This window comes from Thamnophis sirtalis, unplaced genomic scaffold (assembly GCF_051295495.1).
Source record: "Thamnophis sirtalis isolate CommonGarterSnake01/CBP01778 unplaced genomic scaffold, rThaSir2_p1.2 scaffold_8, whole genome shotgun sequence".
Taxonomy (NCBI): Eukaryota; Metazoa; Chordata; class Lepidosauria; order Squamata; family Natricidae; genus Thamnophis; species Thamnophis sirtalis.
Window position 1 is genome coordinate 14,514,986 of NW_028261388.1, and position 17,334 is coordinate 14,532,319.

The 17,334-nt window shown below is 41.5% G+C and overlaps 1 protein-coding gene across 1 annotated transcript in view; it reads left to right on the forward strand.

The window, feature by feature from the left end:
• Positions 1-17,334, forward strand: part of CNTN5 (contactin 5) — a 624,505-nt gene that overhangs the window by 434,528 nt on the left and 172,643 nt on the right. The window contains exon 9 of the mRNA XM_087721123.1: positions 10,725-10,827. Within this exon, the coding sequence (XP_087577249.1) occupies positions 10,725-10,827 (103 nt within the window). The remainder of the gene's footprint in view (positions 1-10,724; positions 10,828-17,334) is intronic.

The following is a 17,334-nucleotide window of genomic DNA, read 5'->3' on the forward strand; positions in this document are numbered from 1 at the left end:
TCGTAGAGGCGCACAGGGTGATTGGTAAGCCAGCCAATCAGTGAGCGGTGGGCAGGGCAAGTGTGGTGTGGACGGTGGGGAAGGAAGCTGGAACTGGTTCTAAACAGCACTGTAGATTTGTGGAACCTCTTCTATAGAGACCTAATTACTGATTAGTTTTGCAAGGCCACAGAATCAAATGGAGCGTCTCAGAGATTGAACCGACCAGAATGAACCAAGTTGCTTCCTGCAAAGGCTCATGTCCATTTGCTCCTCTTTCATGTTTTATGGGAGGGGCCAATCCTCTCCAAGCCTTACTCCTGAGTTGTAAACAATCAAGTTCATCAATCCGTAGTTTGAAGAGACCCTGTTATAAAACATGTGCAAAATTCTGCTGGGAAACGGAACTCGCTTTCTGGCTCAGGCAGCTAAAATAGCAAGATAATTCATCTGGATTTGTTAATGGTATTTTTAGTTTCATTCCCCCAGGCTGAATGCCATTTTGACATATCCTTTTATAGGAATGGTACGGATCACACAGATCAGAAATCTAAAGTTCTTATTCCTTTTGCGACAAGAGAGACTTTATTATGCAATACCAACAAACCTTAGACAAAATGTATGATACCCACTTATTTCTATGAGGCACAAATGACTAAATTCAAGTGATCCTATCTAGATACATTATACCAAAATTAGTTCTCTGGAGAGGTCTATAAGTCTAAAATGCTCAGAACAGTGGAAAAAAAGTATATTCCTGAATGTAAAGCAAATAAACAAAGTCTATGTGTATGCGTTTGTCAACCTTTATACTCTACACATACATGTTTTCTTTTAATGACCCTGTAATCCCTTGCATCAGGGTGGAGTCTGAATGGAGCTGAGCATTTACTGTCTGGATGCTTTTCCTGACACCGATGCAGAGCTCACAGTAGATATTTTCTCTTTGCACCCAGGGAGAGAAATATCTGCTGCTACCTAGGATCGAACTCACAGCCTCCTGATTGTGAGGCAAGAGTTCCACCTGTAGGCCACTATGCCACTCATACACATACAGTATATACAATGCCCATTAATAATTGGTTTCACTAAGAATTGTCAACCTAGCTGGCAAGATAAGAAAGCAGTACAGAACATTACAGAATACAGAATAACAAGAGTTGGAAGGGACCTTCTTCTAATTCAACCCATTGCTCTAGCAGGAGACCTATCTGCCAACTAATCTTCCTTGGGATGCAGGTGGAATCATCTCAAATTCTGATCTAGTTTCTTTTTATGGTCTTGTACTGTACAGTACATGCATTGTACTCTATAGAAAACACCTCTTCGGATGTCTTATTTATATCGCCCATAAACACATAGAAAACTGTAACTTCAAAATTGCAACTTTAGTATTTTTTTCTTATTCAGATTCAGATTCAGATTTAATTTATTTGTATGCCGCCCTTCTCCGGGAGGGACTCAGGGCGGCGAACAACTCAAAAGGGGAAAGGGGATACAAACACAATACATATAATTAAAATACACAAGAGTCATACGGCCATACAAGTCGAGAGGGGAGGGGAACTCATCAACCCCAGGCCTGCCGGCACAGCCAGGTTTTGACGGCTTTCCGGAAAGCCTGGAGAGGGGTGAGGGTCCAAATCTCCGCGGGGAGTTCATTCCAAAGGGCCGGAGCTGCAACAGAGAAGGCCCTCCCCCGGGTAGTAGCCAGATGGCATTGGCTGGTAGACGGAACCCGGAGGAGGCCGACCCTGTGCGATTATTAACTTTCTTATCAGTCTGTCAATCTGTGATTGAGAGTTGTCAAGTTAACAAAAGTTAACTTTGGACTTTTGTCCTCCAGAGGTGAAGACTACTGCAAAGTCTGAAATATATAAAGAGGAATTGTTGGAGTTATTTTTTTTAAACTTTTCGTTCAAAAGATGGACATAAGATGAGTCCACAGAGTCAAGAAAAAGATATAGTGGGAATTCCCAATGTTTTAACCCAGTTTTCATTGGCAGGGTAGTTTCTATCATTCCAGCTAGCCTAGCCAGTAATAACCAGTTGTGGTTGTTGTCCAATAACATCTAAGACTTGAATGTTGGTAAAGGCTTCCATCAGTCACGACATAAGCCTAAGACGCCATGACTGATGGCTCCTCTGATGTTACATCTTTTTTATCCTGCTCTACGGAGTAGAGAGTTGGTCTCTGATGGAAAACCACTTGAAGAAACTAGAAGCATTTGAAATGTGGATTTACAGGCGGCTGTTACATATAAACCAGGTTGACAAAATCACAAATGAGGTGATAAGCCACCTGGGAAAGCCAAGGGAAATCATCAAAGCCATTAAAAGCAAAAGTTAGAGTATTTTGGACATGTGATGCAACACCGAGAAAAATGCAGTATCCTTCACTTAATCCTCCAGGGAAAAATGGAAGGCAAACAGGGTATTGGAATTGGAATTGATTTTATTTGTAGGCCGCCCTTTTCCCTGAGGGGACTCAGGGCGGCTCACAGAAACCAGGGAGAGGGGAATACAATACAATACAGTACTAAGACGACAACACATAATAAAATAATACGCAACATGCATACAACATTCGGGCGGGGTAATGGTCCTTATCCCCAGGCCTGACGGGCGAGCCAGTTCTTCAAGGCTGTGCGGAAGGCCTGGACCGTGGTGAGGGTAAATCAATTCCAATCAATTCCAATTCCAATTCCAAACAGGGTCCAGGCTGAAGAAGAACATCATTTATTCATTGTATTTATTTGTTTTGTCAAGTGTGTATAAGATAATAAATAGAAGTACATACAAGATTATGAATACATAGGGTTGTTAGGACAGAGACGGCAAGCACACTGGTGTGCTTATGCATGCCCCTTACAGACCTCTTAGGAATGGGGTGAGGTCAACAGTAGACAGTCTAAGGTTAAAGTTGTGGGGGTTTGGGGAAGAAACCACAATCAGGTAACACCTTCCAGGCATTGACCACTCTGTTACTGAAGTTGTATTTTCTGCAATCAAGTTTGGTGTGGTTTACCTTAAATTTGTATTTATTGTGTGCTGGTGTATTGTTGTGATTGAAGCTGAAGTAGTCATTGACAAGTAGGACATTGTAGTAGATAATTTTATGTACTACGCTTAGGTCAGACTGAAGGTGGTGTAGTTCTAAGTTGTCTAAGCCCAAAATTTCAAGCCTGGTGGCATAAGGTATTCCGTTGCGAGCAGTGGAGTGGAGGACTCTTCTCGTGCAATATCCCTGGACTCACTCAATTGTATTAATGTCATGGCTTCAAAACCTAAGGGACTGGTTTGGATTAAGCTCGGCAGCACTTTTTCAACGAAAATGGGATTGCCAACATGATCACCAATGACCGATGATGGATATGGCAGAAGGAGAAGGGGAAGAGGAAGAGGAAGAGGAACAAGAACAACAAAAAGAACAACAAGAAGAAAGGCTTCCATATAACAAGAAGAATAATGGAGGGAAAAACAAGGTGGGGAAAAAATATAAACATGAGAGGGTTATCTGTCAAACAATCATAAAGCAAAGTTCTTTCAAGGCAATCGTGTCAATGTTTGCAAACAGAATATTTATCAAACAGTCTTTTCACCAAAATGAAGAGACCTAAATTTAGAAACATCCAATGATCATAATCCTTTCTTCTGTGAGTTTGAATTTTGACAGATGACAACATTCTTTCTGGAATTACTTTTCTGTTGTAGTCAGTGCAGTTAGGCCTTGGTATTTCATGACAAGAATGCTGATGAGACAACATATCTATATATTTATCTTCATTGACTGAATTACATTATAGTTTTATGTCAAATCCTACAAGTATAGACATTCGCTTGCCTTTATATTAATCTTTTATTTCCTTAGAGCTGTGCCGCAAAGGGAAACTTATCTTCTTGATATGAACCAAATTAAATAAAAACATCAAGAAATCCTTGAATGGATTCTGAATAAAATGAATACCTCATTTGTGCAGATGTCCTTGACAATCAGTCCTTTCTCACGATTCAATTTCTTTTTTGTGCAGACCTAAAAAAAAACAATTTAAAATTCTATCTGAAGAGATAAAAAGTTTCATCAGGAAAAAAAAGGGATCATGCATCATTTCATTAACAGCCTTTTACAATGAGTTCGACACTCGGAGGAATTATTTAATAAGTGTTTACAAGCAGCAGTTCCAAGAACATTTTGGAAGACTTTTGGAAGTCCCTGTTACCAAACTGGAAGCAGTTAAAGTGCCTTTACTGGGGGGAACACCCAGAAAATTTGCAAAGGATAAGGAAATACAAATGTGGTTTGAGCTTACAACATTTGCTGTTTGATCATAAAGTGCACTTTTCAAGTTCATATATTTTTATGAGATTGTTTTCCCCATTCTGGAACGTAGCCAATAAACTATTTCTTTCAAACTAAGCAATAAAGGCACTGAAAGGTTATTTTCTATGATCTTCGGTCAACATTTCCCAAAGATATGCAGAAAGATACATCTTTCCATGATGTTTCAAGGCTTTTCCATGGTTTTCAATCAATAGATACAATATGTATATACGTGTGTCTGTGTGTGTGTGTGTGTGCATGCATGCGTGTGTGTACATACATACATACATACATATATACACATACATGCATGCATGCATACATGGCTGTGTTTGTATGTGTGCATATGTTTGCATGCATGTGTGTGCATGTTTGTGTGTTCCAGCATAAATCTGGAATGCCTCGAGCAATTTCAACCAAACTTGGTACTCATATGACTTACTCTCTGGAGAAAAATACTGTGGTAGTAAGACACCCCTAACACCCCTCAGGTTGTATGTTCTGTTAAGATACAGCCTGTTGTGCCATACTGCCGAACTGACTTCTACTGTACAGCACAGTGGAGTTGCTATGGTAATGGCTTCACAGTACTCCACAAGGGGGCTCCCTCTGGTAAGTGGGGAAATCCAACATTAGAAATTACGTTTGGTCTGGACATTTCCCCCCTATAATTAAATGAGAGAGAGAGACAGACAGACAGACAGAGACAGAGAGACAGAGAGACACAGAGAGACACAGAGAGAGAGAGAGAGAGAGAGAGAGAGAGAGAGAGAGAGAGAGAGAAGGAGGGAGAAAGCCATCAGTCCTTTACATCTTTTATCCTGTTAATCATTTTCAGAAGAGAAAACAAGCTAAGTTTCCCTGTTTGTTCTTCTCTTTAGCTCTGCTTGGTTCTCCACCAGTTCTCTTTGTCTCAAGCAGAAAGTACTTTAGCTCAAATTTAAAGTCAAATTTATTTTATTAGCTGGCTTAACTTTAGGTGGCAGTGTTAGCTATTGCTAATAACAAGCCCCTTATTGTTTCAGCTTCAGAATACCCTTCACCGGTAAGAAAGAGATCATCAGCAAATACTCTTACGCTGCTAGCTTTTGATTCCCCATATTGGAATATTTCAGAAGCTGTGGATGTTGACTACAAGTTTGTGGATATTAGCCAGTTGGCTTTGCCAAAGTGGTTGAGTAGCTTGTCTTCTTCTTCTTCAACCCACTTTTGTTGAATGGCAAATAATTTTTAAAAAAATTCCAAGAGAGAAAAAATGTCATGTGATAGGTAGCAAATAGTGATTCAGCTTTAGTATCTGTTCGAAGAATAGAATATAATTTTTATTGGCCAAGTGTGATTGGACACACAAGGAATTTGTCTTTGGTGCAGATGATCTCAGTGTACATAAAGAAAAATAAAATAGAATACATTCATAATATGTGAGAGTAGTGAATATGAAATACATGTCTCTTTCTTATATGCCTTTTCTCCTTTAGGAGTTCACTTTCTTATTCCAAATCAGAATAAGACACTCTAATTCTGAGTATCTTTAATCATTTGGATGAGGATTTCATTAGCATAATATAATGCTCATATTTTTACTGCGGAATATTAAGCAAAATATTTTTTTTTAGTGAACTGGACTCTAGTTTTTAAAAAAAACCTTTTTGTGACCAAGAGATGCAGAAGCTGTTCTAAAGATACATTCAACAAGAATCATAAGGTACAACACACAGTCATAGGGTGCAAATAAGCAATCAGGAGACAATAAATATCAATATAAATAGTAAGGATACCAGCAACAAAATTCCAGTCCTGCAGTCATAAATGGAAGGAGATGGGTGATAGGAATGACTAATAGTAATAGTAATGCAGCCTTAGTGAATAGTTTGACAGTGCTGAGGGAATTATTTGTTTAGCAGAGTGATGGCGTTCAGGAAAAAAATGGTCTTGTGTCTAGTTGTCTTGGTATGCAGCATCTATTCAGAGGAATAGATTTTTAGAGAGTTAGACGAGTGGTGGGTTGCAGGCAGTACGCCCTGGTAGGGGCGTACCGAAGCCTACCCGGAGCACCGGATACCATTCCGGTACGGTTCTCTGGAGGGCCCGCCCAAGCTCCTTACCGGTCTTTTAAGTCTTCGACGCTTCCACACACGGCGCATACAACGCCTGTGCAATGATCCTCTGAGGAGCTGGAGATCACAGAGGCTCGCAGAGGCGCTAAGACGTATGCGTGCACTCCGGGCGTCCATGTAGTTCCCGGTTAGAATGGGATCCGGAACCCTATAACCAAGTTACTAATCCATGTTGTTCTGGTGTCCCTCAGAATTATAACATATTTCCTGCTTTAATGGTTCCTCCTCCTTTAAACCATTACGAAGGTTTCATGCTACAATATGTATGTCAAGTTTAAGTTTTCCTACCAAATGTCCTTCCCTGAAAGACATTTTCAGACTCTTGCCGTAGTGCCTCCATAGTCCCGGCAGCCACATGACAGTGCTCATTAGTTTGCGCCGCATGCAAGGTATTATGATATCATAATGCAATCAATTTCATGGGCTGCATTGTTTTGCTTCCCAGCAGAGGTTTAAAGACCTCCCCTCCCACAATAATAAATTCCAACTGATAGACCTCTTGGGTTGCAAAGTTTAGTTCTGCGTTTCCCCATTATTTTTAGAGTGCGCCTGTTAGAGATTGAGACTACCAGGCAGCATGGGAGCAATAACTCTCCCTACAGGGATGAAACACTGTGATAGCACACTACAGGTGGTGCAAAAGTCCAAGTAATAGTGAACAGATTGTAAACAATCAAGTGAGTTACAACCCCCTAACTAATAATGCTTACTATGTGTACCTCTAGGTCTGGGACAACTGCAGGGAAGCCATGGGCACCAATTTTACGACAATGATTCAAAGAACTGAAACAGGTTCAAAGTAGGAGAATGAGGATGATCAGAGGACTTGAAACTCAGTCCTAGGAAGATAAATTGTAGGGAGTGGAAACATTTAATCTTCAAAAGAAAAGGATGGTGCCAAGAAGGGCATGATAGTGCTCTTGAAATACCTGGAAGGGTGACAACCAGGGGTGGGTTCCTGCCAGTTCTAACCTCTTCTATAGAAGAGGCTCCACAAATCTACAGTGCTGTTTAGAACCGGTTGCAGCTCCCTCCCCCCGCCCATCCGCACATCATCAAGTTGAAGAGCGAGAGGAGGAATTCTGGGAGTTGAAGTCCACAAGTCTTAAAGCTGTCAAGTTTGAACATCCCTGGGGCTTTTTTTCTAAAGGGTTAGGGGTGCAAGGGTCTTGTAACTTGACAGCTTTAAGTCTTGTGTGCTTCAAATGCCAGAGTTTCTGAGCCAACATTTTGGTTGCTAAGCAAGAGCGTTGTTAAGGGAGTTTCACCAGATTTTACAAGTTGGCCATGCCCACCCAGTCACATGGCTGGAAAGCCACTCTCACCTGGTTACATGGCCAGTAAGCCACTCCTACCTGGTCACATGGCCAGCAAGCCACTCCCACAAAGCAGGCCACACCTACAGGAGAAGTTCTAAAAAAAATTGAAACCCAACACTGGTGACAACCAGAACATCAAAGCCTGTCCTCTATCCTTCCAACAGGTACATTCCAAAATAATAGTTTTAGGAAGACAGAATTTCCCTTCCATTTTAAAATAGACAGAAAGTGCCTGCAGGGATGGACGGAGGAAAGATGGCAAGATACAATAAATGCAGATATGAAAAATGCCCCAGTTGGACACAGATACTTTCTTTAATCATGAAAGATGGCAGTTGTTGACAGAGAAATCAACAAGACAGACATGGTAGACCCTCCATCTCCAGGAACAATGTTAGGAGTAGGAGGAGTTGTAAGAAGACAGATTCTGACTGAATAGTAGAAACACTTAATCACAGTGAGATGTGCTTCACAGTGGAATCAGTTGCCAGTAGAAAGAGTAGCCTTTACTTCACTACCTAAAGGTAAAGGTTCCCCTCACACACATGTCCTAGTCGTTCCTGACTCTAGGGGGCAGTGCTCATCTCCGTTTCAAAGCTGAAGAGCCAGTGGTGTCCAAAGACATCTCCATGGTCATGTGGCCGGCATAACTAAAGGCCGAAGGAGCACAGAGCACTGTTACCTTCCCACCAAAGGTGATTCCTTTGTGTGTGGGTGTGTGTATGTTCCAGCATAACTCTGGAATGCCTCCAGCAATCTCAACCATACACAGATGACTTACTCTGTGGAAACAAATACTGTGGGGGTAAGATACCCCTAATATCCCTCGGGGGGGCGTGTTCTGTTATGATGCAGCCTGTTGTGCCTTAAAATGGCCTCTACTGTACTGCTGTAAAATGGCTTCTACTGTACAGTGCAGTAGAGTTGCCATGGTAATGGCTTCACAGTACTCCACAAGGGGGCTCCCTCTAGTAAGGGGGAAAATCCAACATTAGAAATTACGTTTGGTCCAGACAACGGGTTATCAGCTAGTATATCACATCTACCTTTAAAAATTCAAATGTTCAGAAGGAAAAAGGAAACACAGAGTAGCGGGCCAGAGTTTTTCCTTTCCCCCACTACAAACAGCTGATAATTACACAATAGTAACAATTTTCTTTTTTCAGCCTCAAGCTTTTCAAGTGCAATTTACAGCCTCTAATTGCTTTGTATATCAATACAGTTTCCCTTTCCCTGTAGATAAGATGGTGTTTCACAAGTAGAATTCAGAACATTTTTTTTCTGAACTCCAGCTTTCACCCTGATCAACATTAAGCAGCTATTGGAGTGCAAATATAATTAGACATATAATTGTATTATACGTTAATTATTCTCATTCTACACCTGCCTATTCTTCCTTACACTTAAGTTAATGATGGCTTATGGATGTTAAAGGTAAATGTAAAAGTTCCATGCACAAGTGTGCTAGTCGTTCCCGACTCTAGGGGGCGGTGCTCATCTCTGTTTCTAAGCCGAAGAGCCAGCGCTGTACGAAGAGGTCTCCATGATCACGTGGCTGGCATGACTCAATGCCAAAGGCACACAGAACACTGTTACCTTCCCACTAAAGGTGGCCGCTATTTTTCTACTTGCATTTCTTACATGCTTTCAAACTACTCAGTTGGCAGAAGCTGGGACAAGTACCGGGAGCTCATTGTGTTATGCAACGCTAGGGATTTGAACCGCTAAATTGCCAACCTTCTGATCGAAAAGCTCAGCATCTTAGCCACTGAGCCACCACGTCCCTTTATGGAGTCCCCTTCGGGGAAAAGGGCAGCATATAAATGTAATAAATCAAATCAATCAATCAATGTTATGGGCAAGATTTATTCATTCTCTGGTTCATTCCACTGATCTTGATCTAACTTTTGATTTTTTTGGCAAGTAAAAGTTTCTGTTATGATGGGTTGCTGAGGGATCAGACCAATCCTCTTTCACTTCAGTAATTATCCCCAGAATTTTACCCTTCAATGCTTCATGGATTATGGACCATTCACGAACTAACAAGTCTGTAACAATGCTAACAACCCTTTTTCTGGACTGAAACCAACAATCCATCTCCAATAACCACTGAGAGTCCTTGGCGCTCTCTGAATGTGGCTGCTTTCTTTCAGACATTTCATCACCCAACTAGGTAACAACATCAGTGACAGAAAGCAATGGGTTTGCTTTCTGTTTATTTACAAATGGTTTACCTTGTCAGGGTTGGTGGAGGTAGAAGTGCTCTTGGTGGTTCCTTAGTTAGGCTGTTGTTTACTGTTGGATAATTTGTCTGAGTTGGTTGTTCCTTATTTGGGATATGAGTTGTCTACATCTGTATTAGTCGTTTTAGCTTTTAGATTCACACATGCACACACACACTTTCTCTTTTACCACTCCATATGTGCCCTTCTCCTTGTGAACTATTTCATATAAGAATCTCAATAAACACTTTTAAGGACCTTACAAGCAAAGTTTATACAATACAATATAATAGCAGAGCTGGAAGGGACCTTGGGGGTCTTCTAGTCTAACCTCCTGCCTAGGCAAGAAACCCTATACCATTTCAGATAAATGGCTATGCAACATCTTCTTAAAGACTTCCAGTGTTGGGGCATTGACAACTTCTGGAGGCAAGCTGTTCCACTGATTAATTGTTCTAACTGTTAGGAAACTTCTCCTCAGTTCTAAGTTGCTTCTCTCCTTGATTAGTTTCCACCCATTGCTTCTTGTTCTATACTCAGGTGCTTTGGAGAATAGGTTGACCCCCTCATCTTTGTGGCAATCCCTGAGATATTGGAACACTGCTATCATGTCTCCCCTAGTCCTTCTTTTCATTAAACTAGACATACCCATTTCCTGCAACTGTTCTTCATATGTTTTAGCCTCGTAATCATCTTTGTTGCTCTTCTCACTTACAAATGACAATGATGGCTATTTTACTTGTAAAGATCTTTCTTTGTTTTCCAGGAGTGATGGGGGAATATGAACCAAAAATTGAGATCCATTTTCCATTCACAGTCACAGCTGTTAAGGGTTCTACTGTTAGGATGGAATGCTTTGCACTGGGAAAGTAAGTATACATTCTTTCGTAATTGAATATTAAAATCTGAGATCATTCATTTAGCTGATAACAAACAGAAAAGAAAGATATATTGTATCTTCTGGAGAAAATCTACATGGCCACTAAGAGTTGGTATTAACTTGATGATACATAGTCAATCAATCAGCATACTGTATATACATTATATATAGATGTTATACAGATGACTGATACGGCAGGAGAGAAAGTTGAACACCTTTCATATGCGCTATCTCCGACGTATTCTTGGCACCACCTGGCATGACAAAGTTCCAAATAGCGCAGTCTTGGAATATGCTGGAATTTCTAGCATGTACACACTTTTGAAACAGCGACATCTACACTGGCTTGGGCATGATGTGAGAATGGCTGATGGTCGGATTCCGAAAGATCTCCTGTATGGAGAATTAGTGCAGGGAAAGCGCCCCAGTGGGAGACCACAGCTACAATACAAGGATATCTGCAAGAGAGATTTAAAGGCCTTGGGAATGGACATTATCAGCTGGGAAACCTTGACCTCTGATCGTGCCGCTTGGAGGCTAAAATCGCAGCATGGCTTTCTGTAATTCGAAGAGACACTTATTCAGCAGGCTGAGGCAAAGGGGCAGTCCTGGAACTAGTGCAATCTGGGGGCTGGCCAAGGGACAGAATGTATCTGCCCTCAGTGTGGAAAGGATTGCCACTCCCGAATTGGCCTTTTTAGCCATACCAGATGCTGCATTAGGACCTCTTTCCAGAGCACGATGCCATAGTCTTTTGACACTGAAGGATGCCAACCCGATAGATGATAGATGATAAATAATAGATGAGAATTAGATAGATAGATAGATAGATAGATAGATAGATAGATAGATAGATAGATAGATAGATAGATAGATAGATAGATAGATACCGTATTTTTCAGAGTATAAGAAGGACCTCTTTCTCTCAAAAAAGAGGCTGAAAATCTGGGTGCATCTTATACACTGAATACAGCATTTTTTGCCTCCCAAACCCCTGCCCCTTCACCAAAATGGCCCTGCATAGCATCTAGGAAGCTTTCAGAATGCTCCTGGGCGATGAGGAGGGCAGAAATGAGTGAAAAATGGGCCGCTTTTTGCTCAATTTTGCCCCCCCCCCAGCCCCCAGGAGCATTCTACAAGCCCCCTAAAGACTATTCATGCCCCTTTTTTGACAAAAAATGGGCCTGTTTTCATGAAAAATGGCCTGGTTTTTGCTCATTTGGGGGGGGGTCACCTCCCAGGAGCACTCTACAAGCCTCCTAAAGGCTATTCATGCCATTTAAAAAAAACACAGGGCTGTTTTTGCGAAAAACAGGCCATTTTGGGGAGGTCTGCAGAGTGCAAAAACTTTTTTTCATTTGTGTCGTCAAAATCTTGGTGCATCTTATACTCTGGTGCATCTTATACTCTAAAAAATATGGTAGATAGATGAGAGAGAGAGAGAGAGGGAGGGAGGGAGGGAGGGAGGGAGGGAGGGAGGGAGGGAGGGAGGGAGGGAGGAAAGAAATAAAAGAGAATGATACAATTATGAATACTCATGAAAGCTATATGTGATATTTTATCCATAAAGAATTACTCCTATAAAAGTTTGGGAAACTTACACATACATTTCCAAATTCCAAATGAAGTTTGGAAATGGAGGAAGGTACAAGTAGTCCTTGAGTTACAACAATTCATCTAGTGACTGTTTAAAGTTACAACAGCACTGAAAAAAGTGACATGACCACTTTTCACACTTATAAGCATTGCAGCATCCCCTTGGTCACATAATCAAAGTTTGGCTCTTTGGCAACTGGTTCTTATTTATGACAATTGCAGTATCCTGGAGTCACATGATCAGCCTTTGTGACCTTTTGACAAGCAAAGTCAATGGGAAAGCCAGATTCACTTAACAACCCTGTTACTAATGTAATACCTGCAGTGATTCATTTAACAACTGTGGCAAAGAAGGTTGACAAATGGGGTAAAACTCACTGAACAAATGTCTTACTTAGCAACGTAAATTTCAGGCTTAGTTGTGGTTCAAAGGGAGTTTGTCCCTGACGTCAGGCACTGGAGCAGTGGTGAAGATCAAAGGGAGTTTGTCCCTGACGCCATGCAAAGAAAGGCAGAGAAACGGAGGCAGCAGTTATGGAGACAGACTCGTAAGAGATAATCAAGCGCAGGTGGTTGTGGCTTGGCTCCTCCTAAGAGAGTATATAAGAAGAGACTTTGGGAGGAGACCTTTTGCAGGACACAACCATTCATACCAAGCTGGAGAAGCTCTTATGTGTATTGAGTCTCTTATCTGTGGGAGTCTGGGTTGCTGCCAACGTCTTGCCTGTGAGTAATTACTGTGAATAAAGCGTGGCTAATGTCTTACTTAGCAACATAAATTTCAGGCTTAGTTGTGGTTGTACAACTGTAAAATGCCACAATTGTAAATAGGAAAAAAAAATATAAAAACCTAAAATAAGAAGAACAAGCTTTGTAGAATTAAACTATTTTCTCAATGTAAAACCAGCTATCCAGAGATATTCATTTAAAGACCTTTTAAACCTTGCCTTTTCAATCAGTGAGATGACACACAGTCTTTTCAAAGATTGAAGACTGTTTTAACGGGTGAACCAAGAGGATAGACTGCATTATAGACTAAGCTAAAATTGCGTTTTACTTTTTGCTGTTTGATTTTAATTTAGTACTAATTTTGCTTAGGGCCACTGGATTTGTTTTAATTCTTATGAGTTATTCCGAGATTTTTTTTTTTTTTACTACAAAAAAAATCCAGAACGTTCTGCGTTAATAAATACATGTCCTGCATTAATGTCTATGTATCTTGAATACTGTTCATTGCAGTGGTGGGATTCAACCAGTTCGCACCTATCCAGGAGAACCGGTTGTTAATTTTCTAAGCAGTTCCGAGAACCAGTTTTTGGAAGAAATCTCCTTTTGTTTTTCCCCCCACTTTACAGGGCTAATCCTGTAAGGAAGGCAGGAAGGAGAAATGGTTTCTAGCCTAATCTTTATTGCCCTGCTTACAGAAACTGCCTCTCCGGTTAACCCTGATGACACTGTCACAGCTAAGGCGAAGCGCGCCCATTGACGTGCATGACATTGAGTTGGCCATGCCCACCCAGTCACATGACCACTGAGTTCCACCCACCCAGCTGGTCATTAGGGCAGAGAACCGGTTGTTAAATTATTTGAATCCCACCACTGGTTCATTGGCAGCAGGAGTTATCTCCTACCTACTCCTACTTCAGTCTTCCAAATAAAATCCAGAGAATTTATTTTGAAACTTTTCAGAAGTTCTTAATGGAAAGGTCAATAATAGCTGTAAGGTTTATTGAAAGACAGGTTGACCTTTCCTACCCATATTACTGCTGCAGGCTCAGCATACTGTGTGATGAGTAAAATGTCCCCAGCAGGGCAATGATGAAACCCAGCAAGCCTGATCGGTGTCTTCTTCATTCTGTTGCTATTTTGAACATTACCCAAATATAGCTAGAGTTATTGGATAGCAGAGGAATGGACCGAAGGAATAAAAATGGACCTGTATATTATAAATCATAATAAACAAGGTCTGACAACAGTCCTTGATTAATAGAGGGGATGAGAGAAGATTTCATAAAACAGCTGATTTCTGAAACTAAATGTCTTAGTGCAGTGATGGTAAACCTTTTTGTCGTTGCGTGCCGAAAGTGCATGCATGTACGTGCGACAGTGTGTGCCCATGCCCACACACATAATGCAATGCACGTGTGACACACACACACCGTGCCCCACCCCCTGTGCATGCACACATGATCCCGTGTGACCTCTGCCTTCTGTGCATGCCTATGCAACCCCCTCACACCCCATTTTTGGCCTAGTAGCCAAGGTGGCGCAGTGGTTAAATGCAGCACTGCAGGCTACTGCTAGATCAGCAGGTCAGCGGTTCAAATCTCACCGGCTCAGGGTTGACTCAGCCTTCTATCCTTCCGAGGTGGGTAAAATGAGGACCCAGATTGTTGGGGGCAATATGCTGACTCTCTGTAAACCGCTTAGAGAGGCCTGAAAGGCCTATGAAGCGGTATATATAAGTCTACTGCTATTGCTAGTAGGCGTCCCTGCAGCCTCCTGGGAGCAAAAATGGACCACGGGGGGTGGGGCGTGCTGCACCCTCTGCGCTCCCCCCGCCTCCATGCATGCACACATGCCCCCACCCCCATGCATGCATGTGCGTCTCCCGCATGCAACCCACTCCCATGCATGCACGGCAGAGACCCGAAAACCAGTTGGATAGCGGGAGGCGCCCGCGCATGTGCAGTGGAGCTGAGCTAGAGCGATGGCTTGCATGCCCATCTTCCATCTTCCATAACTTCACGAATGGGACCATTTGGGGACTGGCACATCTGCCGATTTTAATTGCTATCAATTGTCTTGAGCTCATTTCAGTTTCTTTTCACAGCAATGTATGAGTTAAAAATAAAAGCGGTATGCATAAATTTTTACATGCATTGTCATGCACAATTATCTTGACATTTGTATCTTACCGTGCTCCTTAGGGGTTGTTTTGCCTTTAAATTGTGAACCATATCTAAACTCTTTAAAAGATTCAGATCTCAATAAATGTGAAAGAAAAGATTTGTTTCCCACATTCTGGGCATAAATTCCCTTCATTGCACGGGATGGGTTGATTTGAATATACGTAAATATGAATGCAGATATCTGCCCAATCAGACATATCAGTAAGAAAACATAATATAATCTATTCCAGTATGATTTATAATATACCTTTCCAAAAATATGAGTATATCTGTATAATAAGGAATAAGCATTTAATTAAAAATCTGTTCCACTGTTTGAATCCAATGTTAGCTAAGAAATAAAAATGCATTGGTTATAAATTTCTCAGTTTTTATCATTTTTCTGATCTCAAACCCTGTTTATCATTTGTCATGTTTCTGGCTCAATTTGAATTTTCTTCAGACAAATTATTTGCATCTTTTTCTCATTTCTTCTAATGGACTTATTTTACACAATTTTGCCTCCAACTACATCTTTCTTGCAAACAATTTTCTGTGGTTGTGCTGAGATATAGGCTTGAAGCTTTAAGAGTGGTCATGCTATACCTCTTGGCAGCTCCCTTAAAAAAGCTGTAACTTTTCTTGTGCTTTGAACAGCCCTATAAAAATATGCCTTGAACTTGGGGATGGCAGCATCAATTTAGAAAGGTGAAAACTAACCGTTAAGTTAATGTTTTGAATTGTGCGTTGGCTTGAAAGTGAAAAATTATGATAGTTATATTCAACTGCCTACCTGCTTAACTGGAAGATTAGAATAACATCATTGTTATTTTGTCAAACTGTTTTTCCCGGTTCACCGACAAATGCGTGCTCGACAAAAGCGCGCCAATGAAACTGCGGCGAGAAAACCGCAAGTTCAAAATCACGACGAATGAGCGCAGAAGCGCGCCGACAACAGCGCGCCGACAGAAGCGCACTCTAAACCTAACCCTAAACCTAACCCTAAACCTAACCCTAAACCTTACCCTAAACCTAACCCTAAACCTAACCCTGAACTTAACCCTGAACCTAACCCTAACCCTAACCCTAACCCTAAATGTGACCCTAACCCTAACCCTAACCCTAACCCTAACCCTAACCCTAACCTTAAATCTAAACCTAAACCTAAACCTAAACCTTACCCTTACCCTTACCCTTACCCTAACCCTAACCCTAACCCTAACCCTAACCCTAACCCTAACCCTAACCCTAACCCTTACCTTAACCGTAATCACGCTTCTGTCGGTGCTCTTTTGTCGGCACGTCTTTGTGGGCGCGCTGTCGACGTCGCGGTTTTATCGCTGCAATTTTGTCGCTGTGCTGTTGTTGGGTGCGCATTTGTCGGATCACGGTTCCCTTCCCCCCAAATCAGCCAATGGCATAGTATTTAACAATTTTCACCTGCAAATATCTGCAGTCAGGGATAAGGAACAACTGAACATGAACTCAGGCTCAAAATACCCCTGCACAAGCAATTGGGTCTATGACAATTCACCACAGCCAACTCACCATAGCCAACTCACCACAGCCAATTTGCCATGGGACAATTCACTGTATGAAAAGGCTTATACTAATATCAAAGAAATGGTGGAATAGTATCAAGAGCCAGGGAGGCACAGTGGTTAGAATGCAGTGCTGCAAGTTACTTCTGCTGACTGCTGGCTGCCAGAGGTTTGACAGTTCAAATCTCACTGGCTCAGGGTTGACTCGGCCTTCCATCCTTCTGAGGTCAGTAAAATGAGGATCCAGATTGTGTGGGGTCAATAGGCTGATTCTGTAAAAACTGCTTAGAGAGGGCTGTGAAACAGTATACAAGTCTCAGTGCTATTGCTATTGGTATTAAAGAAAGGATGCAAAAGGAGGGATAGAATGAAATGTGAATGACAAATACTAAAATAATGGTTGATTTATTTTAAATAATTAAATTGAATTGTTAAATTGTATCACAGTGAATTGTCCCATGGTCAGTT